Source organism: Leguminivora glycinivorella, chromosome 5 (genome assembly GCF_023078275.1).
Source record: "Leguminivora glycinivorella isolate SPB_JAAS2020 chromosome 5, LegGlyc_1.1, whole genome shotgun sequence".
Taxonomy (NCBI): Eukaryota; Metazoa; Arthropoda; class Insecta; order Lepidoptera; family Tortricidae; genus Leguminivora; species Leguminivora glycinivorella.
In genome coordinates, this window is record NC_062975.1 from 12,765,464 (window position 1) to 12,790,493 (window position 25,030).

At 40.1% G+C, this 25,030-nt stretch overlaps 2 protein-coding genes across 5 annotated transcripts in view; one reads left to right on the forward strand and one right to left on the reverse strand.

The window, feature by feature from the left end:
- LOC125226516 (synapsin) overlaps positions 1-11,692 on the forward strand; it is a 148,690-nt gene extending 136,998 nt beyond the window's left edge. The window contains exons 12-14 of the mRNA XM_048130499.1: positions 6,762-6,929; positions 7,901-8,135; positions 8,560-11,692. Of these exons, the coding sequence (XP_047986456.1) occupies positions 6,762-6,929; positions 7,901-8,135; positions 8,560-8,756 (600 nt within the window). The 3' untranslated portion in view covers positions 8,757-11,692. The remainder of the gene's footprint in view (positions 1-6,761; positions 6,930-7,900; positions 8,136-8,559) is intronic.
- A 2,570-nt stretch (positions 11,693-14,262) lies between these two features.
- Positions 14,263-24,224, reverse strand: LOC125226040 (UPF0691 protein C9orf116). Of its 4 annotated transcripts, none has more exons than XM_048129869.1 (3): positions 23,992-24,224; positions 17,270-17,332; positions 14,263-14,521 (listed from the first exon to the last, which is right to left on the reverse strand). In XM_048129869.1, exons 1-3 carry the CDS (start codon positions 24,155-24,157, stop codon positions 14,397-14,399), a joined length of 354 nt encoding a protein of 117 aa, XP_047985826.1. In that variant the 5' UTR covers positions 24,158-24,224; the 3' UTR covers positions 14,263-14,396. The 4 variants fall into 4 exon arrangements, with proteins under 4 accessions (XP_047985826.1, XP_047985824.1, XP_047985827.1 ...); XM_048129867.1 differs by having other exon boundaries at positions 17,246-17,332; positions 23,992-24,220; XM_048129870.1 differs by lacking the exon at positions 14,263-14,521 and adding an exon at positions 15,339-16,358.
- Between the last annotated feature and the right edge of the window lie 806 nt (positions 24,225-25,030).

Consider the following 25,030-nt stretch of genomic DNA (forward strand, 5'->3'; position numbering starts at 1 on the left):
TCTCCCAGCAGGATTTGACGTGGTAAACGAGTCTGCTCCATTCGATACACATGCCCGAGCCACCTCAGTCGCCTCTTCTTTAGTATGGCTGTGATACTAGGAAGCTGTGCCTCGGCTAGAACAGACTCGTTTGTCACGCGATCCTTCCATGTGATGCCCAGTATGCTCCGCACACAGCGCATGTGAAAGGAGTTCAGCCGGCGTTCTTGTTTTGCGTACGATGTCCAAGTTTCCGCTCCGTACAGAAGTGTACTTAGGACACATGCTTGGTAAATGAGCATTTTCGTTTTTACCGTGAGATGTTTATTGTCCCAAGCCCTTGTACGGAGCCTCCCGAACGTTGTGGCCGCTTTGCCGATGCGGGAGTCGATCTCCGCGTCAAGCGAAAGATTGCACGACACAAGCGAGCCAAGGTAGCAAAACTTGCTGATCACCTCTAGAGGTGCACCGTTAAGCACGATAGTTGGCTGTTCTGAACATCCTTGCGCTAGTATGACGGTCTTCTTGGCATTAACCGACATGGAAAAGAGGTCGCACGCTTTTTGAAATTTGTCCATGATGGTCTGCAGTTGAGACTCACTGTGAGCGACGAAAGCAGCGTCATCAGCAAAGAGAAGGCTATCCACAAAAAAGTCCTTTCTATGTCGTTTGGACTTAAGCCTAGCAAGATTGTACATCTGACCATCGGCTCTTGTATACAGGTGTATCCCCTGTAGATCATCTCCAAAAGCAACCTTCAAGAGTACAGAAAAGAATATTCCGAAGAGAGTAGGTGCCAGTACACAACCTTGACGAACGCCACGGCGTACGTCGAAGGGAGCCGATGTTTCGCAGTTGTGAGGGATTGTGGCTTCCATACCCTCGTGGAATGACTGCACTATCTTCAGGAGCTTTGGAGGGCAACCGATATTGACAAGAACCGAATAAAGCCCCTCTCTACTCACAGTGTCAAATGCCTTGTTGAGATCGACAAATGCTACGATAAGAGGACTGCTTTGCTCCCTACACTTTTCCTGTAACTGTCTGAGTGAAAAAATCATATCGACAGTTGACCGTTGGGCCCGAAAACCGCATTGTGCCTCTGGATATACGCGGTCAGCCAGCTTCTGTAGTTTGGCTAAGGTAGCCCTAGCAAAAGCTTTGCCGACTATGCTGAGGAGGGATATTCCGCGGTAATTGTTACAATCACCGCGGTCGCCTTTGCCTTTGTAAAGAGTGGTAAATACATTTATATAAATTGACTGTAAGGTGAATTAAAAATAAATCTGGTAGGTAAGTAACAAAAAAAATTATAGTTAACTTAATTATTACATTTACACTTTAATAATTACAAAGACATGCAATTTATTTGGCTGGCCTATTATAAAGTTACTTAATCTAAACATTACGAGTAATAAAATTTATTGTTCACAATTTTCGCCGGGTTTAATTTCACTGGACGTTGTTGACCCTTCATGATGTGGCTGGGAATCCCCACCGATCAGGAGGTCGTACTTCCCTGCCGGAACGAGTAGTTCGGTAAGTATTGTTTACGGGAACGTTAGAGTTAGAACCGGTGCTGGGCGAATGCGGCGGGGCCTGCGCGGGCGCGGGCGCGCGGGAACACGTGGGCACACCGATCAGCTGAGCGTTATCTTGACCTACATTTATGTCATCATAATTTGCGCGCGGCAATTCATTATCAACCCTAAATTGCGAATCGATAATTATATGTTTTCTGTTTCGTCTTAAAGGTGGAAACCCATTACACCATATCATGCTATGACCGTGCTATGAACGTGTCAGGCACGGAATGTAACGCGACACGGATGGCTATGCCCACTACAACGTGTCCACATCATTTCATATCCGGGCATAACGAGTTAAGTGACCGTAGTGTCCGCGTATCATCCCCGTAGCATAGACGAGTATAGTGACCGTAGTGTACTCCGCGTATCATCCCCGTAGCATAGGCGAGTATAGTGACTGAAAGAAGTATGACAACGCGTGTATAACGTGCTTCAAACGGTCACCATACGCGGTTATACCCCGTTTAACCGCCTGCACGCACCGTTCTATCACCGTTGCGTGCCATTCACGGAGCGTTTCGACACCGGCAAAATATCCTCGCCGACAATATTTGACGGTCCGTGCATGGCACTCTACGGGTATGATCGGTGATGGAACGGGCTAGTATGCATAGCCTCATACTTTGTAATACAAAGAATATTTTTTTGTCTGACACGTTCATAGCACGGTCATAGCATGATATGGTGTAATGGGTTTCCACCTTTAAGTACTCTGACCCCGACAGTAATTTAACAATGTAAGACCTAAAACTCAGCTTCTTTAGTATTGTACCAGCTATCCATGAATCATTATGTCTAACTTTTACTTTTTGACCAATGAATAACTCCGGTAATTGTCGAGCTCCTCTATCATAATAAAGTTTCTGATTGTACTGGCGGGCCTTCAAGTTTTTAACAACATCTTTCTGTATTTTTGGCATCAACAATTTGGGTGAACATGGAATTATGCTTCTTAATTTTCTGCTGTAAAATAACTCCGCCGGGGATGGGAGACTAGATGATATGGGAGTGTTTGCATATTCTAATAAAGCTAGGTTTAAATCAGTGTTATCAAATGTAGTTTTACGCATCATGTTTTTTAAGACCTGTATAAAACGCTCAACTTGGCCGTTCGATTGAGAAAATCCTGGAGATGACGTCACATGCTGGAACGACCACTCTTTGGAAAACTGTTTAAAACTATTCGAGCTAAATTCGGGACCATTATCACTCATAACTATTTCGGGAATACCGTGCCTTTTAAAAATGTTTTTTATTTTAGTGATAACATATTCGGTTTTTAAGCATTTTAGTTTTACTACCTCTGCAAATTTACTATAATAATCTATTAGTAACAGAAACGATTTTCCGCCATAGTGAAAAACATCTATACCTACTTTACTCCACGCTCGTTCGGGTACCTCATGTGGTATGAGGGGTTCCTTGCTATTTTTCTTTCTGTAAGTAAGGCACGCTTGACAACGCGATAAATAATCTAATAATTGGGAATTTAAATTTGGCCAATACATGATCTCACGAGCCCTTAATCGACATTTTTCTATACCTAAATGTCCTATATGGACTTTTTGGAGCATCTCTCTCCGCATACATTTAGGAATTACAACGCGATTTTCTTTCCAAACTATTCCAAAAGCAATCGTGAGTTCGTGCCTCACATCCCAGTAGGGATTTAATAATGTATTTAATTTATTTTTATGCGTCGGCCACCCGGACTTAATTACTTTAATTAGCTGCTGTAATTCGTCATCCTGCTTGGTACACTTTTGTATTTTCAAAAAATGTGAATCAGTTAATGGATTAGAAGCAGTAATCGCACATACCTGCGCCTGCGCCTCGAGATAGTCGCGCGGGAGGGAGCTCTCGCTTGCACCCGGTGCCACTGCACGGGATAATGCGTCGGCTATATATAAGTACCTACCCGGCTTGTAAACCAGTTTAAAAGTATATGGTTGAAGTCTCAATAACATACGCTGTAAACGCGCTGGTGCATTTGCTCACGGTTTATTTACTATGCTTATCAACGGTTTGTGATCTGTTTCTATTGTTACGTCAGTTCGCCCGTATATGTAGCTATAAAATCTTTCACACGCATAGACACACGCATATAACTCCTTCTCTATCTGAGCATACGATTGTTCGGCTTTTGACAGAGATTTTGAAGCATACGATACTGGTAGGTCATTTTGAAGTAAACAACAACCTAACCCGTGTTTACTCGCATCTACCGAGATTACCACCAGTTTATCGAGACTATAATATTGTAAGACTGGTGGATTCGTCAAACATTCCTTTATTTTTTCGAAACATTCTTGATGTTGATGACTCCAGTGCCATTCTACTGATTTTTTTAATAAATCCCGTAAAAGAAATGTTTTTTCTGATAAGTTTGGTACAAATCTGCCTACATATGTAACCAATCCTAAAAACCGTTCGACGTCTTTTGTATTTTGTGGCCTCGGGAGATTTTTTATTGCTAATATATGACTATCATCTGGCTTTATCCCGGCATAGGTGATTTTATGGCCTAGATACTTTAACTCTTTCAATCCTATTTTGCACTTCTGGCGATTTAATTTAATATTTATTTCCCTGCACCTCTCGAGTACTGCCCTAAGTCTCTGATCATGAACTTCTTTTGTGTCTGCGTATACTAATAAATCATCAACAAAAAGAATTACCCCCTCGATGTCCTCAAAGTGCTCATATAGTTTTCTATGAAATACTTCTGATGCAGACGAGATTCCATAAGGCATTCTAAGGAATTTGAATCTACCGAAAGCCGTATTAAATGTGCATAGATCCGTGCTTGACTCATGTAATGCCACTTGCCAAAATCCATGCTTTGCGTCTAAAGTACTAAAGTACTTAGCTCCAGATAAACTTGAAGTGATTTCTTCTATGGTTGGCAACTTGAAGTGCTCGCGCCGAATCGCCTTGTTTAGGTCCTGGGGATCTAAGCATATTCGTAGGTCACCATTAGGCTTTTTGACCACCGTCATGCTATTCACCCAGTCCGTGGGGCGCTCGACCTTGGCAATAATGCCTTGTTCCTGCATTTCTTGCAACTTATTTTTAATTTTGTCTTTTAATGCTACTGGTAATTTCCTAGGGGAATGGACAACTGGTCTCACATCCTCTTTTAGCCTTATTTTATAATTCCCTGGCAAACAACCTACACCATTAAAAACGTCCGGATATTGATCTAAAATTTCACTTTTCTTCTCTACAGTATATAATCTCTTAACCAGGTTAAGCTCTCGACATGAGTACCTACCTAATATCGGCATTGAATCTGTGTCCACGACGACAAATCGTAAAACATAAACATTCGTTCTATATGTGACTTTTAAATAACATTTACCTACCACCTTTATTTTACCCTTTGAATAAGCTTCTAATTTCAGAGAGGTTTTTGTTAAATTTGACTCACAAATATTTAAATCTTTTAACCTACAGAAAGGAAGGATATTCACGTCAGCACCGGTATCTAACTTGAAAGTTATATTTGTATCACCTATCTGTAAACTCTCTAGAAACTCATTTTTATTTACCTGATCGGAAGAGTCCTCGCGCACCTCATAGACTCCACACATTCTGGAGTAGTGATTGAATCTCTTACAATTTAAACACTGTTGTCCATATGCCGGGCACTTAAATTTTGCATGCACACCACCACACTGTGAACAACCACGATACCTCGGCGTATTGTGCCACTGTCTCTCCTCGTGGTACCGTGAAGATGTTTGACGTCCTCTAGCACCTCGTGAGTCCTGATACTGCTCCTGCTGTCGCGACGGGCCTGGGCGCGACCATTGTCCGCCCGGCCGCGCGCGCGATGACCTTGACCGCTGTGCTCGAGAAAATCGACGATTCTTTAGTATGGCATCAATCTCGTTCACTTGAGCGTTAGTATTTTGACTTTCATTCGTTATTCCATGAACATGGTGAAGCTCAGTACTCTCTGACTTCAAGGTCACAGCTTGTGCGCGAGATAATTCTGCTAAATTACCGATCTCCACAGCCTTCGTTAACGTCAAATCTGGTTCCCTTAACAGACGTTCTCGTAAGGATCCATCTCTTATTCCACATATTAATCTATCTCGCACTAAATCTTGGCACAAGTCTTTGAATTCACACTTTACGGCCATCTTGTTTAATTCGAACACATACTGTTCAACGGACTCGAACTCGCTCTGATCGCGTGTAAAAAATCTGTGACGTTCAATTGTTAAATTTTTCTTTGGAAAGAAAAAACAGTCAAATTTCTCCAACACTTTGTTAACCGTGTCACATTTCGTCTTATCTGTAAATTGATCGTATACATCCCGACATCGTTCACCAATGACATGAAGTAAAATATTTATCTGCACTGTCACGTCTTTTTTGTCGATTTCACACGCTGCATAATAAATCATAAAACTCTTCTTCCATTTATCCCACTCTTTGCTCAAATTACCAGATGTCACATTTACAAGATTATTTTCAAATACGAACGGCGGCGGTGGTTGCAAAACTGATTCCATTGTACTTTGCAATTAATTACTTTTAGTTTTACGTCTTTATATCTGTAGGTATAACCCTTTATTTTTAACACTCAGTTCAAATACCACTATTAACTATAAATCAATCCATTTTAAAAACCGGCTGCGCCATGTTTAGTATGTAAGGACGCAGGGAGCGTGAATCAAAGACGAGCACTGCTTTAAGACTGATTTATTATTTTTCATGCAGCCACCCTCCACATGCAAATATATGATATGACAAGAATTCTGGCAAGACTCTATAGATTAGAGATGGGCCGAATATGGACTTTGCCGAATACGAATATTCGGCCGAACATTCGGTTCAGCTCTTACCGAACCGAACATTCGGCCGAATATTCGGTTACGCCATATTTAGAAAGCGGATGTTAAGAAAAAACTATTAAATGATTGATATTTAATGGTTACATATGTTACTAGAACTACATATGTTATGTAGTAACATAATATGTAGTTCTAGTAACATATGTAACCGTAAGTAACAAAGTAAGTTGAAAAATAGTAACAAAGTGGAAAAATTAAATTTGCGACGCTATTTTTGCCTCGCTCGTGATTCTGAGTAGGAAAAACATAAAATTTTCCTATTTTAGAAAAAAAAGTTTTTGAGTCTTTTTTCGCGAAAATGCCCGTTTAAAATTACTCTTCTCTTCAGGTTAGCGAGATCTTCGGAGGGCTGGAAGTGTGCGCCCTAGAGCTGGTGGTGGGCAAGGACGGGCGCGAGCACATCATCGAGCTCAACGACTCCGCCACCTCCTTCATGGGAGACTCGCAGGAGGAGGACCGCCGCCATCTTGCTGACCTCGTCTTCCAACGGATGCAGGTGGGCAGTAGAAATTGACTCCAATGTTTAGGTTAGACAGATATTGGTACATGGGCGGGAAATGTGCGCCCTATTACTCACCAGTAACCACCATCATCATCACCACCATGGGCAAGGACGGGAGAGAGCTTATCATCGACCTCAACAACTCTGCCACCTCCTTCATGCCTCCTTCACGGGAGACTCGCAGGAAGACTCCAATGTTTAGGTTAGCGAGATATTGGTATGCTGGAAATGTACGCCCTACGACAGATGGTGGGCAAAGGCAGGTGAGAGCTCATGATCGACCTCAACAACAACAACATACCTATTACCTACATAACAAAATATTTTGGGTATAGATTATATTTAAACTAAAACGGGGCACAACAAAAACCCTCGAACATTGTAAAAAAATTGGTTATAAGATGGCATCCATTGAAATCCGTGAAGATCAGCGAGTTGCCAGCAACATGCTGAGTCCAAAACATTTCGGGATACTATGATTTTTGTACATTATTTTAATAGGCGAGACGACTAAAAAAAACTAGGTAAAAAAAATTTGGTAGTCCATCAGTTAGATTATCAAAGAATTTTAGACACGTATTTTTTCTTTTTTCTCGTAAGCCGTAAACGAAAAATGGAGACGGTACAGTGCGTTAAAGTTTCGCGTGACGTCACGCCTAGGTACAATTTTTACTTAGAAGTGACGTCACAAGCCCCCACTCCGGAACTTTGATGCTCTGCTCTTTGTATTTTTTCATTAATTAGAAAAAGCGAAAAATATGTGTTCAGTATTTTTGGACGATCTAACTAACGGACTCTAAATAGATTATTATCATCATTCTCTTGCCCTGTTCCCATTATTTGGGGTCGGCGCAGCAGATTTTCCTTCTCCATTCCTCTCTATCAGCCGTCTCTAAAGTCGTCATCCCTATTGTTTGTTAAAATATGCCAAATCGTCTTAATCAAATCTATTCATAAACTTCCAGTCCGTCTGCCGGCCAGGCATCACCAAGACCGCCTCGCGCAGCTCCGTATCGGGCAGCTCAGCGCCCTCGCCCGAGGAGCGGTCGGTGCCGCTGCCGGGCGCGGGCGCGGGCCCGCCCAGCGCGCCGCCGCCCGCGCCGCTCACCGCCGCGGCCAGCATCGACCGCCCGCTGCCGCCCATCCCGGCCGAGCCCAGCCAGCCACCGCCACCGCCGCTCACGAGGCGCGACTCTCAAGGTGAACATTTCTAACATCCAGCCCATTTTCCGGCCGGGAATCACCAAGCCCGCATCCCGCAGCTCTGTATTAGGCAGCTCGGCGCCCTCGCCATAATTTTATTGAAATTTTAAAGTCTGTGCGGGAAGAGAAGTTTAGTGTTACTTAAGGCTGCATACATACCATGACTTGACCATGACTCAACATAATGAGCAAACGCCACCAAAAACCATTTTGAATACCTACTAAGTAGTGTACCACAGATTCAGATAAATAATTTAACCTCGTCGACTTAGGCAAAAGGAAGAATTTCCCCGGATCGAATCTTTAAGCGCCGGACTGACTAATGACTTCAAATTAATGTTTTGATTTAAGACAGGTAGTTAACTTAGATTTAAATATGTATTTAAGCTCTATAATATGCTCTTTTATTTCCCTAAACCAGCATCCCAATCGTCGACGGTATCTTCAGCATCAGGCGCCACAGCGTCAGCCGCGGCCGGTGCAGCCCCCACGGGCTCCGCGGGCGGCCGCGGCGGCTTCGCGCGCCAGGGCTCTCTCAGCGCCGCGCTCACCGAAGACGCCGAGGACACTATGAAGAACTTGAGGAAGACATTCGCCGGTATTTTCGGCGATATGTAAAGTTAGCCGGCGTTCGGGCGTGCGTTTTACCGAGCTATCGTTAATGGTTGAAATAAAACCAATCGCTCATACTCCGTGGCAATCGAGACGCAACTATCAGAGGCGCACTATACGTATTTTTAACAGCACTTACTGGCAAAAAAGACCACTAAGCCTCACTAACGTCTATTCAGCTTGGACACTAACAAAATTACAAATGAAGTGGTCTCCCTTTAACGGTAGCTCGATAAAAGATATTTGCGACCATATTAACTGGTCAACATATGCCCGATTTTGGTAATGTTGTTATTTGCATAATTTTCGTACCTTTATTACAAACTTTACATATACATTGTTACAAAGTATGATATAGAAAACCGGTTCCGGTATTTTTTATTATGAATACTCATATCGTTTGCATCGGAAGGGGTGACGTTTAGCCGTAGTACCTACCGGTTGGGAAGCTCCTTTACGACATAGGGAACGACCGTCTAACCGAAGCTATAGCATAGTGTTAACGTATTTAAAGTAACTATAGATTTTGTACAATAAGTTTATTATAAAATAATGAAATACGAATCAACTGAGCTGCATTGTGATCGAACCCGTTCGGTACGCGCCGCGCACTCGCGCGCGTCGCTACAGTAGTGTCTTTCTCCGGCCTTCCTTCTACCGCCCGCTGGTGGTTATTCTCAGTGCCGCCGTACACTAAAACATTTCTTACAAATACCAAGTACACCATACCAGGTAAATCGGCTAGAGATTACGAGTATAAGTACTGGGAGTAACGCACACGCGACGACGGGTGCACGCGCACCTTCGTAGCAGAACGACGCAAACGACGCAATTCACAAATGTATAATATCATTGACGACAAATAAAATGTGTGGCAATAAGTAGAATTGAAGCGTTTTAAGGATTTGATGTAATTCATTTCATGACTTCCCTTTAGCGTAAACTGAACTATTTAGGTATCTGTCACTTCTGAAGTAATCGTGTGGAATTAATGGTATGCAGGGATAAATGCCGAAATACACAAGTTGCGTATGCAGCACAGCTCTAGCTTGCTGCATAGACAGTGTCTACTGAACACGTCTGTGCAGTGTGCACGAGTTGTACGTAATGTAATGAATTAAATAAAATGTCGCACAACTTGCGTTGCGTAAAGTACAAATTATGGTTATAAAAGCGACGAATTATACGTTAAAAAATTAACAGCTAAGCAAACTAAACGACATGACATCCAACAGCTCTGCTGTGCTGCATATTCATAAGATGTGTACTGGCCTTAATACAGCATGTAAACTTAATATGGGCGAATCACGGCACTTCATATTATGTTGTTGTAGAGGTTGCTGCTTGAAAGTTTTAATTGATTACGGGTTACATTTATGTGATAAACATTACCTAAGTAACATTTTTTAATTATTGATTAGAGTAATAAGTTACGTCTGGTTTAATTTATCGCCGGTATTGAATTTGCACATTGTATACCTAATCGATTGCTGTTGCAAAGTGTATTTGGTTTATGCGGAAATCGACATCAGACGAGTTTATGATTCCCTTGTGCGGTCCTATTAGATCTAAATTGTTGGGATGTGAGCAATGCTATTGAAGACAATATTGTTAAATGCAAGAATTAATCCACATTTTATATAACTTAATACTAGTTGTATCTCATAGTTTTAAGAATATCTTGTTGATGCATAGGTATGTGTGATTTTTATTTTCGTGCTTTAACTATGTTGTTGTTATTTAAGTACTATTTGCGTGGTATCTCCGAAATCGCATAGGCAAGCTACACCGAAATACATTCCTAACATATAAAAGTGTCATTGTTCATGCAACTTTTCTTATATATTTTAATAATATATGGTTTTGCGAAATGAAAGAACCGAGGGTTGTATTTGAATGAAGTCTGATGATGTCATATCATGAAAGAGGGTCAGATCAAGGAGGAGCCAGAACGATTTGATTTGAAATCCTTTGCACTCTTGACTGCTAACGAGTTTCTTATTCTCTTGATATTTATAGCAACCATATATGCCTATATATTCTTTAGCTAAAGTAGAGTTTTGAAATTGTAGTTTTACGTGATGGTACTCGTATTTGCGGATCTTGGAAGTATGACCGTTGACAAGCCTCTGTGTTGAGCCCGGCACATTTAGTCGACCATTTGTTACTGTAGATTTTACAACGAAAAATAGCTAGTATACATTACATGTAAGTTATATGTATGGGTTGCAAATACGTATGGTGGCTTCTGTTGATTTAGTGCTCAAAGTTAACATACAGACTTGTTGGTGAATCTTTTAAGTAGCAAATATTATTTGTTGTTGGGGCCTTTATACTGCGTCATACCAAGTAGACTTACCTACATTATGAGTAGGTATATATAATGTAATTTTTATATGCACTCGTAGCTAGTTTAGACACAGACATTGTTTAGCCGTAACCACCATGTAACTATGTGTAAGTACCTATAAAATGCGCAATTAGATACCTTATAATGAACAATTTTATTACATAAAATATTATACAGTAAAATATTAATCGATGAGTTAATTATTTTAATAGAACAGTTACCAGATAATGTATTTATTGTATATTATACTGCAGCGACTTAAATTAGTTTAATTTTTTAAATGTTTAATGTTATTAGTTTGTTAGATATCGATATATAAATAAACACTAATATAAATGCTGTTGTTGTTGTTGCTAACAAGTTATACGACGTGTACTCATACGGCGGACGCGCGGGCGGTGGCCACGGCAAAATACTTATTTATTACCGTTTTATACTTAAATATAAAACTGCATCTTTTTTTGTCAAGTGTTGTTGACCGACTGAAGTCGACGCATAAATCGCTTCTAAAATTCAACACAGATTCCATCGTCCACAATATTGACTGTCAATACCTACTTAACGCTTACGCAACGGTCATCATCTTCATCATTAATAGAGTCGTTCACCGTTGTATCAACATCGAATTACCTAGCAACCAATTGTTTGTAATAACCGTCTTTGATTGGCCGATAACGCGACAGATAAAAAGAAATGTGTTTCAGATGCAGGCAAATTTGCCAGGTATCGCAAATTAGTATAGAAATTGTGTGAAGTTCTATTTTTGAAATTATTACAGTTAACTAAAGTCAACTATAATGAGCTTATTATAATTGAGTCGGAACTGCCATAGAGTATCCAACACTGAAAAGTTAGCACTTATAGTTTAGTCTGTGGTGTCCTAATTGACAGATTACAGTCGACAAGTAGAAAAATATAATTATTATCTTCGGATACAATACAATACAATACAATATAATACTCTTTATTGCACACCTCACATAGTTTACAATATATATATCAATATATATATATCGGATATTATCAACATCAGCTCTTTTTATGGGTTACTTCAATTATGTTGTATAGTAATTTGTCGTGGCCATCTTCTGCTTAGGGAGTGAAAGGGACATGGTATGTCACTACAATAAATAAAGACCCGGTAAAGCTGCGCAGTCCGGAAGCTAGGATGTTAGATGGCAACCGTGTCCTTCAAAAGTATTAATATCTGTAACGGAATTTGAATGCATGTTAATCTATATAATATAATAAATACCTCTTTTGGTAAGTCAGTACCGATTAGTTGTTTTTATTATTACTACCGTCCATCCCTATAACTCCCATGATACCAAATTATACACTCTGCTTTTATTGAATTCCGTTAACTTTAAGGGATGGTTCTTTACTCGTAGACCAAATACAATTAATTCCTCTAAGAAACTAGCGTCATAACTCTTCCGGTTATCGAGTTATTAAAAAAATAAAAATAATTGATGAACATGTGTGTGACAGCCTTTACCACTTCCCAATGTTATTTGTTTTGACATGTGCCTTTCAATTTACCCACCCTTGTCAATCAATTCAAATTGATGATATCAACCAACTTTAAGACAATCTAAATGTCTTGAATGTTATCCTTCCGGACCGAGGCTCACATCCATCCACATGTTATCCTTAAGAGTCTCTCACACTAATTAATTAATTTACTATGTATGAAATCGATGAAAAAAAATTTTCTGCGAATTTAACTAAAAGTGATATACTGCCGGCGTATCATGCTGCCAATTTTATCACTTATCCACGTGGATAAGACATCTGTCACTCTCACACTGACATACTTGCCAAAGCGTGACGGATGCTTTATCCACGTGGATAAGTGATAAAATTGGCAGCATGATACGCCGGCAGGATGGTTCCTGATAACGAACCTAATGACATGTCGAATTTAACGGAAAACAAAAAAAAACACGGTGTATAATAGGTATCCAAATTACCATGCCCATAAACGAGCATTTCATCAATTTCATGGTAGGTAAAGTTAGGAAAATAATAAATACCAACATTTTTATATTATATTTCTGTTATTTAATTTTCGCAGAAGTACCAAAAACACTATTAATAATAAAAAGACAAAATAAAGCAGTTACAATATTAAGTAAAGTTAGATATTCAAAAGTACGAGTTGATGCGACAACCAGCGAGAAACGAACACTTAGTACGGTAAGTACCTGTAACAGCAGATTCCGAAACGGGATTTACATAAAGTAAAGCTTATTAGCTTAACTAATTAGTATCAAGAAACGATTTAAAGAATACCACTTATTTTGTGTCAAACCCGATTTAAAATTACTAGAGAAGTTATTTCCCCTTTGCTAACACCACACAAAAAATAAATAAATACCTAACATACTGCGTGTTTATTTAGTCACCTGCAATAGTTTTCGAGGTAAATTCTGAGCAATAGGGACCTACACCTAAATATAGGAGACATTTTTGCAAGGGTTAACACATGATTGGCGTGCCGCGAGGTAGACTACCTACCTACCCGTCATCGTCACCCGTTCATGTCATTACTTAATACGATTAGAAGAAGGCGCGTGATCTTTCACGCGGCGACATACTCTCGCACCAATCATGTGCTAACCCGGCTTTCCCGTCTGTACCTACATGTATTTTGCCAAGATTTTTGGGATGCTCCCATACTAAGGAATAACCGTGTATTTCCGATCTGCAAATTATTTCAGCTGACTAATAGTTATTTGTTGTACAAGGGGGCAAAGTTGTATTTTAACGCCGAGTGTGGAATTGAAAAACGAGCAAGTGAAAGGATTCTATAGTTGAACCACGAGCGAAGCGAGTGGTTCGAGAGTAGAATCTAAATTGCGAGTTTTTTAACACACGAAAGTAAAATACATTTGCACCCGAGTGTAACACAAAACTTTTCCCCTCACTACAGCGAGGAAACTACAACGCAAAAAAATCACTGCTTCCAGTAGTTCCACAGGTGGTAAATCATCATTATTACTAGATTCACCTACTTTTATCAATTTTAAAGCAGTTAATTTGACTTTATTCAAGGTCAAATTACTTTACCCACTAGTGGATAAAATGCGTTTTTACCCGCTGGTATTAAAGGACAAAACACGTGTTTCCGAGCTAGTGAGGGGAAAATAAATATATAGACTGTCAAGCAAATATTGTCACCAAAAAAAAGGCCGCAAATGTAGGGACGAAGGTTTATCGTTCCGTAGAATTTGATTTTCGTTTTTTTTAGTAACAAGAGTTCCTTGACCGTCAATATATTATAAATACATAAATTAAGTATAGCTCGGCGGGTCCATGCCGGTGTTGAGGCTGTAGTTGCGGTACATGCCGGCCGCGCTGAGGCGGTTCGTGAACGTCTGGCCCGCGGGGTAGAACACGGACGGCACGGAGTGGATGCCTGCAATCACAGCCATGATGGGTTCGAGTCCTTTCCTTGTCAGGTTAGAAAGAATACTTGCCCAATTAGGATTTCGGACGATATTACATTTTTTTGTAAGTACATAAGGGGAAAGTAGGTAAACCTCTGTCTGGAGAATAGCCTGTAGTCTTACCAGTTGAACCATTGGGAATTTTCTTCCCAATACACTTACTGATTGCAAGATTTCGCTTTTTTTGTACGAAACCAGACGCGACTACTGTTTCGATGGAGCCCCGCTGCGCGGGGCTCCTATTTCTAATAACTTTAAATTTGTATTTCTGTTTGCCCTTCGGGCATCAATAGGTACCTAATAAACCTAAGCTATCTATTGCCTGGCCCTTACTATCAGTAAGTCTATTGGGAAAAAAATTTCCATTGATTCAACTAGTAAAACTACGCGGTAAGACTACAGGGAATAGCTTTGTCTGGACTCAAACCTACGACCTATTGGAACATCGGTCTAATCGCTTCTCCCAACTGAGCCACGGAAAATGCACGGATCATCAAGGAAAGGTATGGATAAATTTGCACACTAGCCTAGCCTCCCATAGCAGACAAAACGCTGAGGTTCACCAATAATCCTGATGCTCTTTATCTTTTTTCAAATGATCTTATAACAAAATGTCCACTGAGGAGTGTCTTATCAGAAGGACTTAATCATGTATTTATATATGAAGTCCATAAAGAAATAAACCCTTTAGAGAAGATCTCCCTCAACCGGGGTCATTATATAAGTATTTGATAGTTATCTTGGGTGGAGTAACAATTAAAGGAAACCAAGTTAACTTGCAAAATATTTATTATAAATTATCAATAGCTAACAACGAATTAATAATATAGCAATACAAATCTAACAATCCAAGTTAAAACGCAGAGAACAATGTCGACTCCTTGAAAACAAAAATGAAACTATATTTCCTAAACCGGATAACTTAAAAATACGCACTTATAAATAATTATTATCTTAAAATTGATAACTTACATACGAAAACGCGCATTGTAACTTTCAGCTAAATTGCAAAATATGTTAAACATAATACCAGTTTACATAAAGAACATAATGAAATCAATGAACATTTACATTTTAAGTTCTTTGGTTATAAACAAGCCTCCTCCTCCACAAATCATGAGGTTATAATAAAACTGCTAACCACAACTTTTATTTTTACAGATATAGCTTCTATAATGATAAGTATGCCTTGCCAATGTTTTTCAAATTCTTTTGTATACTAAGGAATAAAAGCGTTAAAAGAGCAGACTCATTACTCGCAAGCACTTTGCCTCAAAAAGATAAGTCCGCTTAGCCAACGTGACAGTGCCATCTGACTCATCTCAGGCAAATTTAATGGTACACCAACATCAGAACAATATCCGGAAGATGTCATTCAGTTATCGTGCGTACCTTAATTCAGTTACGGACGAGCGGGCGCGAAATTCATGAAATCCAAATAACATCCTTCAGATATCCTAATGATATGAGTGTAAAGTAGAATTGTCCCGTCTGTCGCACTTACTGAAGAGTAATTCTTTATAGACGACTACGATACGCTGCGCAACGTGAAAGTTAGGAGCGTTGGCTTTAGAAGGCCAAACGACTTTGCAGTCTTTATTATAACTCATCTTGCAGCAACAGAACCCCAACGACTGAGGTTACATGGTTAACCTCAAAAAGCAATTTCACGGTTATTAGAGCTCGTTCAATTTCAATAGTCAAGGCGGGTGTTGAGCGAGTAGTTGCGGTACATCCCGAACTGCGCTAGATTGTTTGTGAAGGCCTGGCTCTTCGGGTGGTACTGCATTGGAACAGAGTGGATACCTACAAGAGTAAAAGTTTAATTTAAGTTTAAAAAATGAATCATAAAATATACAATTTAAACCAAGTTAGATAGGTAATAGTCTACAAGTTTTATATATACCATAACCATTGTCTTTTGACCTCAGTCAGCGTCAATCAGGTTGCCGTGAGCGATTAATTCTAATTACAGGATAAATATAAATAAATAATAATGAATACCGGATTAAAAGCTCCATAATTAACACTGTAACCATTGACAACATTGGCAAACTGAATTGCACAAAAAAAATTTAGATATCTTTATAGTGTGAATTAAATATTAAAATAGCAAAAGGTAAACCATGTGAATGCTCCGTAGCAAGGGCATACAGTTCTATTTCTATCAAAAAAACTGTATGTATACTCGTAGTATATTCAAAGTCCCACTCCACCATTAGATCAAAAGTTTCATCTGTCGTCTGTCGAAAACATAAATAAAAAATTACATTTGTATTTACCTCGAAAAGTGCCCAGCTTCAATTCTTGAATGGGAACCGTATTCTTTAATTTTGTCACTTGTAGTTTTTAGTAAACAATTAAAATTATTTATTGAAATTTCATGAGTAAAATTAGTATTTTTATACGATTACCCAAAATAAAAGTATTATTTTTAGCGTTCATCGGGCGTAGCACACTCTGCATACTATTGTGATATATACCCTTTCGCGTCGGTGCGTTATTGTCACACTTACAGAACGTACAAAAAAAACGCACTGACACCGTCGCTTTGTACCATGCTTGCCCGCCATGTTTTCATCAATGTAAAATGTATACAGGATGCAATAATTTACTGGTTGAGTTTCCCTATGGGACCAACCTCGAAATATAATTCCTATCCCTGTATCATGCAATACGATCGGTACACTAACCTGGAGCATACCATCCGTACTCACTGGAGGACGTCCGGTACAACGGGTGCTGCTTATTCACTTGACAGCCGTAGCCATTGAACCAATCTAAAAAAAAACAATATTTTATTAATGTGCACATATTTGACGACCGGTCTGCCTGCTAAGCCGCGGTTCTGGGTTCGAATCCCGGTAAGGGCATTTATTTGTGTGATGAGCACAGATATTTGTTCATGGATGTATTCTGAGTCATGGATGTTCAATCAATAGGTTTATTTACAGGGTATTATTATCATAGTATTAATACCTTATTTCATTGTGACTTGTTTAGTTAGAAAAAGTCATTTTTAGTATGCGTGCTTGCTCATCATTTGTAAGTAAAGCTGGTTTTAGTTTATACGCAATCGAAACATACAAATTGGGTTCTATTTAGCTTATAAGATTAGACCCGAGGCGAACAAATTGTTAACATTTTAAAAGCAATACTCCAAAAAGTTACATGGCCACAATGTAATCTTGCTACTTGTAGGCAAGACAGCAGGGGGCCGTGCTCGGGTGGAAGTAGCTTTGTTTCCTCAATAAATAATAATAAAATAATAAATATTGGGGACACCTTACACAGATCAACTTAGCCCCAAACTAAGCAAAGCTTGTACTATGGGTGCTAAGCGACGATATACATACTTAAGTAGATAAATAAATACTTATATACATAGAAAACATCCACGACTCAGGAACAAATATCTGTGCTCATCACACAAATAAATGCCCTTACCGGGATTCGAACCCAGGACCGCGGCTCAGCAGGCAGGGTCACTACCGACTGAGCCAGACCGGTTGTCAATCAATTTACTAGTAAAACTAAAAACGTTGTCGCTCGTCGTTGCAACCGGACTTGACGAACGGATTCTGTGTAAAATGTGTCGTAAAAAGCGGCTGGTCGTTAAAATCGGAGTCGTAATAAACGGATGTACTTTCATACTATCACATACGAAACGAAAACCAAATAAATACCTGTGCTTATGTCGTTGTAAGACGTTGGACGTTCGGTCTATGCGGAGTCGTAATATATTAACCGGACTACTGTATTGTATAAAATGTATAATTGAGTAGACTCGGGACTAATTTTTACAATAAAATCATTACAGATAATAATGTTGTCAATGAAAAGTAATGTATAAATCTTTATTATTACAAAACATTAAATAATTACGTAGTTTTTAACCTTTTTATGCCTAATTTTCCAAATTTTAAGAAATAAATACAGTTTCGGTTATTAACCGGTTAGAGACTATAAAAACCGGTTTTTAACAGAGGCCAAAAAGTCTCGGTTAACCGGTTTTTCGGTTAACCGGTTAACCGGTTTGCACACCCTAGTACAGATATAAGTATTTGTATATTATACATATATATCGTTGTCTGAGTACCCGCAACACAAGTAAATAAGAACAAAGGAAACTATATGCATCCTTTTCTTTAGGGTCCTAGAGAAAAGGATACCTATAACTTTCTTTGTTCTTATTTACTGACAGACTTGTTTGACAGAGTATACTTATCAATATGTGTGAGGAAACGAGAGTCTTATCAAAGACGATGTTGTCACTTTTGAATTTCTACACTTTTTGCCAGGCAGTAGAACAGATACTGTATGTCAGCAGTAGGTGACACAGCGATGTATATCAAAAACCCGCATATCACAGGAAACGCTTCCTGCTTCAGCAAAGATCAACGACACCTTAATCTAGATAAGACACGTTCCGCAGGCAGGTAAGTACTTCGTGGCAATTATCTGCAAGGTGCAACCATATACACTTACTGTGTAAAAATATCATATTCTAGCTTATAATAATAATAATAATAATAATAAGCCCGCGGGGGCAGCTTGTGGCGAGCTGACGGTGAGTGGCGACACCGCGGACCCCTATTCCAGAGGGCACTTCCATCTAGCCCTCGCCTCTGCGCTTGCCTTAACCGGCCGGCCAGAGTGGATTCGCAAGAGCGGGACCTATGCTCCAGGTTGGAAGTGTAAAATGTCATAACGCCGGCGGCCTGCTGAACGGATCACCGGGATCTGGCTACCGCAGTCTCACCTCTCGACAACCTTTCAGCCACTCTTCAAGTGTTGCTCTGTTGTCGCACCATGCGTGCGGCCGTTTTGCAGGGCCCACTCAATGAGTTGGCGAGTCACCGCCTGTCTTTTACAATCTTGAGACTAGTTGTCATGGCAGGTGTCCGATAGTCTCCCCCATAGACCATTATCCAGTCCATCCAACTTGCACAACAATAGCCTATGACCTTAGTTCCCATCGCAACACAAAAGTGCTGCACTGAAATAGTCTTTACACCTGGCGGGGACCATCTCTGGATGTATCATATTGTGCGCTCGGGGATGGTATCCGCCAGGTGTATCCCTTGCCTTTAGATTAAAGTGTCTAAAAGGGCCTCTGTGCTGTTGGCTTCGGCCCCACACATGCCTCCCAAAAGTCCGGGACCCCATGGTCCCGAGATATGGTAAGACATACAAATAATAATAATAATAAGCCCGCAGGGCAGCTTGTGGCGGCCCGCAGGGCAGCTTGTGGCGAGCTGTTGGGGAGTGACGACCCCACGGACGGACCCGAGTGTTCCCGAGAGTCGGTCAGGGTCTCCGTCTCCGGCGTGTCTTCGCCGGCCGGAGTGGAACCCCAAGGGGACCCGCAGGACTCTCAGCTCTGGCTTGCCTTCATTGGCCGTCCAGAGAGGAACGTCTGAGCTATCGCTCCAGGGGTGGAAGTGTTAAAGGGCATAACGCCGCGAGTAACTACGGAGAAAGCGCAGCACCACCTCTCGACACCCCTGAGCCACTCACGCCGGTGTTGCGCCTGGCCGTCTTTATGATGGCAAATCAGGTGCCCATCTACCGAGTGGCGAGTCACCGCCTGTCTCGATAACTTGTTAACGCAATGTTATGGTAGGTGTCCGGAACTTTGCAATAGCCCATTTTCATAACTCATCCAAACTTCAACCCATAGACCTGATCTATTCTTTCCATTTTATTGACAATAGTTTCCAATGCCTGCTGAAACCGGTTCACGGGTATCTATTCATGTACCCGTGAATGGGTTCCAGCAGGCGTTCTACATGACATCAAATATCTCCAAACGGCCTCTACGTGTTGGATCTATATCCCCACGCACGCCTTATAAATGACCGGGCTCGAAAGACCCGAGAGTTTAAAAACGGAGAAACAAATAATAATAATATCTTTATTGTACATAAAAGAGCAAGTTACATAATAACAGAGTTACGTACATAATAACTATACTAGGGATTTGTACAAAGATGTCGGCTTGTAGTGGTCAAACTTTGACCCCTAAACTAGGTTAGTACCTGTGCCTTAGGGGCTAGAGTTCTTCCATTTTCATATTGAAGTCATTACAATATTGCAGGTCATGTAACAGTGGTTAAAGGAAGTGATAAAAAATTAAGCTTTAGACTCTTAACTATTTCAAATACTTTTTACACATGCATATATTGTTGTACCTACCTAGACAATTTAATTAATTAATTATTTACATTATTTAGTTGCCTATTTTTTTTAAGAAAGTATAATGAGAAGATTTTCTGTCTCATGATATGTTAACTTTTGCAGCCATGTTTCTAGTTTGATTTTAACTTCCCGCCTTGTTAAGCTGTAGATTTTTATCAGGCTATTTATTTTATTGTAAAGACGAGCACTTTGAGCTTCAATCTGTCGACGACCAAACATTGTGCGGCAAGTCACAGTTTTGCACACCGGATTTCCCTGTCGTTTTTGGGCATTTGCAATGTTAAACGGAGTTAAGGAATGCTGTCTCAGAATTGTACGCAATAAGTAAATCTGTCTTACAGATAGTACTTTGGACTCAAAGTATAGCTGCGCCGTGGGGAAATCGCGTTTTTTTAAAGTACATCACTTTGAGGATAGCTCTTTGCGCTCTCTCGGCTTTGAGCAGTGTTGTTTTATAGGTTCCACCCCACAGTGGGATACAATAGGTGATGACAGCTTGACACAGGCTTTGATAGACTAGAGATAGGATTTCGGTAGATGCCGAATGTCGAAGCTGCTTGAAAATGTATATAAGCTTACGAAGTCGAGTACATAGAGCGTCAATATGCGCTGACCAATCAAGCTTGTGATCCACATACACACCTAAATATTTAATATTAGGAACTACAGGGAGGGAAGTACAGGTGCAGTCTGTGGATTCGGGGGGGCAGATATGGACCCTTACTGTATTAGTACTATCCGGAGGTTTCGAGGTATGTGGAAGAGAGAAACGCACCACTTTCGATTTTTCAAGGTTCAACGTTAAAATGTTATTCGTCAAACACTCCATGACCTTGATTGTTGCTGTCTCAGCGTTTTTTTGGCCTGTTCCCACGTTTTGTCGTACACCAGCAGAGCCGTGTCATCCGCGTAGGCGAATATGTCGCAGTGAGGGATGGAAAGTTGACACAGCTCGTTGATGTATATGAGGAAGAGAGTTGGGCCAAGTATGCTTCCCTGAGGAACTCCGTAGTGAACAAATTCATCGTTACTACAGTAGGAGCCGATTTTGACACGTTGGGTGCGATTAGATAGGTAGTCACGAAAAATTTCTAGTGATTGGCCACGGATTCCGATGTTTTCAAGCTTCGAGACAAGAATGGGGATAGAGACGGTGTCGAAAGCTTTGGATAGGTCGAGGAAGATTCCATAGCAGTGATGCTTGCTGTCCAATTTACTAACAAGAGATTTAGTAAAGGCAGCGACAGCATCCTCGGTTGAAACACCTCTTCTAAAGCCGAATTGATTTGAAGCGATAATATTGAATTTGTTTAGATATGATATAAGTCTACTGTTTAGGATTTTTTCAAGTATTTTGGACAAAGAACTTAGAATTGAAATCGGCCTATAGTTACCGACACGGGCCCTATCTCCACTTTTGTATATGGGATGAATCAGAGCTTTCTTGAATGCGTTGGGAAAGCAGCCTTTGTCGAGTGCTAGATTACAGATGTGTGTAATCGGAGGGACAAGGACATTTTTGAGTGTTTGAGAACTTTTGTTGGTATGTTGTCCCATCCGGTGGCACAGTCTGGACGCATGCTAGTTATTATACGTTCCACTTCGGCTGGGTCTGTTTGTAAAATACTAAAAGAATTACGCTGAGAAAGGGTGCCTTGAACCACAGGGAAGGATATCGGTCTATTATTATTTGTTTGGGATCTCAGAGCAAGTGTTCTTCCGACATTAGCAAAATGTGTGTTAATTAAGTTTACAGAGGTTTGGCCGTCGACAGATGAGCCCAGTAGTTCCATAGGAGCCTGTGTGTTACGGTTTGTGTTTGTCATGGTTTTAATTGCCTTCCACATTGCTTTAGGATTATTTTTTGCTTTCTCTAGCTCCGCTTTTTCATAGGAGCGTTTAAGTTTCCTAAGAAGGCCAGCACAGAAGTTTCGATAGCGTTTATATGTTACCTTGAGTATCTCATTATTGGGATTTTTTTTAACCTGATAATGCATTCGATCTCTGTTGCGGATGCATCGCACCAAACCTGGAGTCATCCATGGCTTGATAATTCGGATATTTTTAGGCGTGTAGTTAATTGTAATATGTTTATTAACGACTTGTTGTAAAACAGTAATAAACAGATCTGTGGCTAGATTTGGGTCTGAGGCTTCCATTATCACGCTGAAGTCAGTTGTATCTAGTTCATTCTTTATGGCTGTGTAATTATAGCGGGCAGAAGAGCTTAATGCTGTATTTTGAACAATTTGATGTTGAAGAAAGAGACATGTAGGAAGATGGTCGGTAATTTGAGTTTCTAAAACAACAATAGTTGAAGGAGATTTTGTTTTTAATAGAACGTGGTCTAGACAATTTTCTGCTCTAGTCGGGATGTAATGTGCTGGAATTAGGCCTAGGGCAGCAGTCATTGTCATGTAATCGTCTGAATTTCTATCTGTATTATTAGGTTTAATATCTATATTGATGTCTCCTACAACAATAATATTTTTAACTGATATTAACGAGTTTACAAGTCTTTCTAGACTATTGTAGAGTATACATTATTGAAACTGAAGCCTGTACGAGTATAGGTAGATGCCTAATGTGCGTAGATACGTCTCTCTATCTTACCCTAATTTCTCAAGCTACGGCCGGTGGAAATAGTCAAGAATTGATTAACTAACAATTCCTCACATTATTATCTAACATATATGAATATAAAATCAGCCTTGAGAATTTAAGGGCAGTAAGTTTCATTCTGGAGAAGGAGGCTGGCGCAAGTGGACTAGGCTGGAAGGATTTGGAAACAGTCGCCCAGGATCGTGGAAAGTGGAAGATTCTTCTAAGAGCCCTATGTCCCGTATAGTGAGGGATAACAGGAACACATCATCATCATCATAATCATCAAGTTTTATTCTTTGTAGCAAAAAAAATGGCAACGGGCCAATCAAGCTAATATGCAGACATCAAACGTCGATACTAACTGTACATTATCCCAAAATTTTATCCTTGAGAAAATTAGGAAGGTCTGGCGGCTCTGGCCTCGTAGCCGAATGGCACAAACGCTCACGAAACGCTCACGAAACGAAACGCGATATATATAGTTATCTCTATCGCTCCTGCGTATTGGCGGGACAGAGCCAGACTACCTTTCGCGGCGTTTCGTTTTCGTTTCGCGTCGCAGAAATGCCATTCGGCTACGGCACCTGGGCTCTTAGTCCATTAGATGGACTGGCACCAAAAGAAGAAGACTTACGTGGATATTCAAATCTTTTCGGCAAGTTGCAGGTCGCAAAGTAGTCTGATGTTTTAGGCTCCGGTTTCTGGATCTCCCTCTGAAGGCACTCTTTGTCAACACAAGAGGCTGAACAAAATCCAGGTACCGGTTTCTCGTTCTGTTCCCCTTGGTGATCGCTCATCATAAAAATAGCAGAAAATCAACAAAATAAGCAAAAATATAACCGCTTGTTGGGAAAAATTGTTCCTAATAATCAAACAAAATTGTTGTCATGGCAACTGTCCCTATGGGAGACTTTGAAGTTTGTATAGCTCAATACCTACTAAAAATAACAAGTAAAGCCTGACAAGTACAAGCCATACATATCAGATACATATATTCAAAGAGCATTGAATCACTACGTTTTATATTATTATTTATTTTAAAGGCATGTCGAACTCACGGGGGTAAGTAATTGGTGTAAATAAGTACCTGAGTGCGTTTTCACATTATCCGATCCGATATCGGATGTCGGAAGGATTTCAATAAAAAAAATCCAAGATGGCGCCTGTAATGTATGGGATATCGGTCCGACATCCGATATCGGATAGGATAATGTGAAAACGCACTAATAGGTAAATAGTTTTAGTTTTTGCCGTTAAAGTCGGCCCTACCTTTTAGGGCTCAAAATTGTATCGAACGTAAGTACCTTCATCTCTCGTTTTGTATTGTAGCTTTACGTACTTAAGTAAGTAAAACCACAGAATATATATTAGTATAAGTAAAACTTACAAGTGTATAATGCAAAAGCGTGATCAGCGGGGTTTCCATTGCAAATTAACATAAAGAGCAATGAGAGACAAATATCAACTTATTCCATTAGTTACAAGGAAGTGTATTGTATATCAAGGAATAGATCCAAAAGAAAGTATATGAATTTGATATGAATGAATGGTTTTAATTCTACCATCGGGTAAAAACGCATTTTATCCACTAGTGTATAAAGTAATTTGACCTTGAATAGAGGCAAATTTTCTGCTTTAAAATTCATAAAAGTGAGTTACTCTAGTAATGAAGA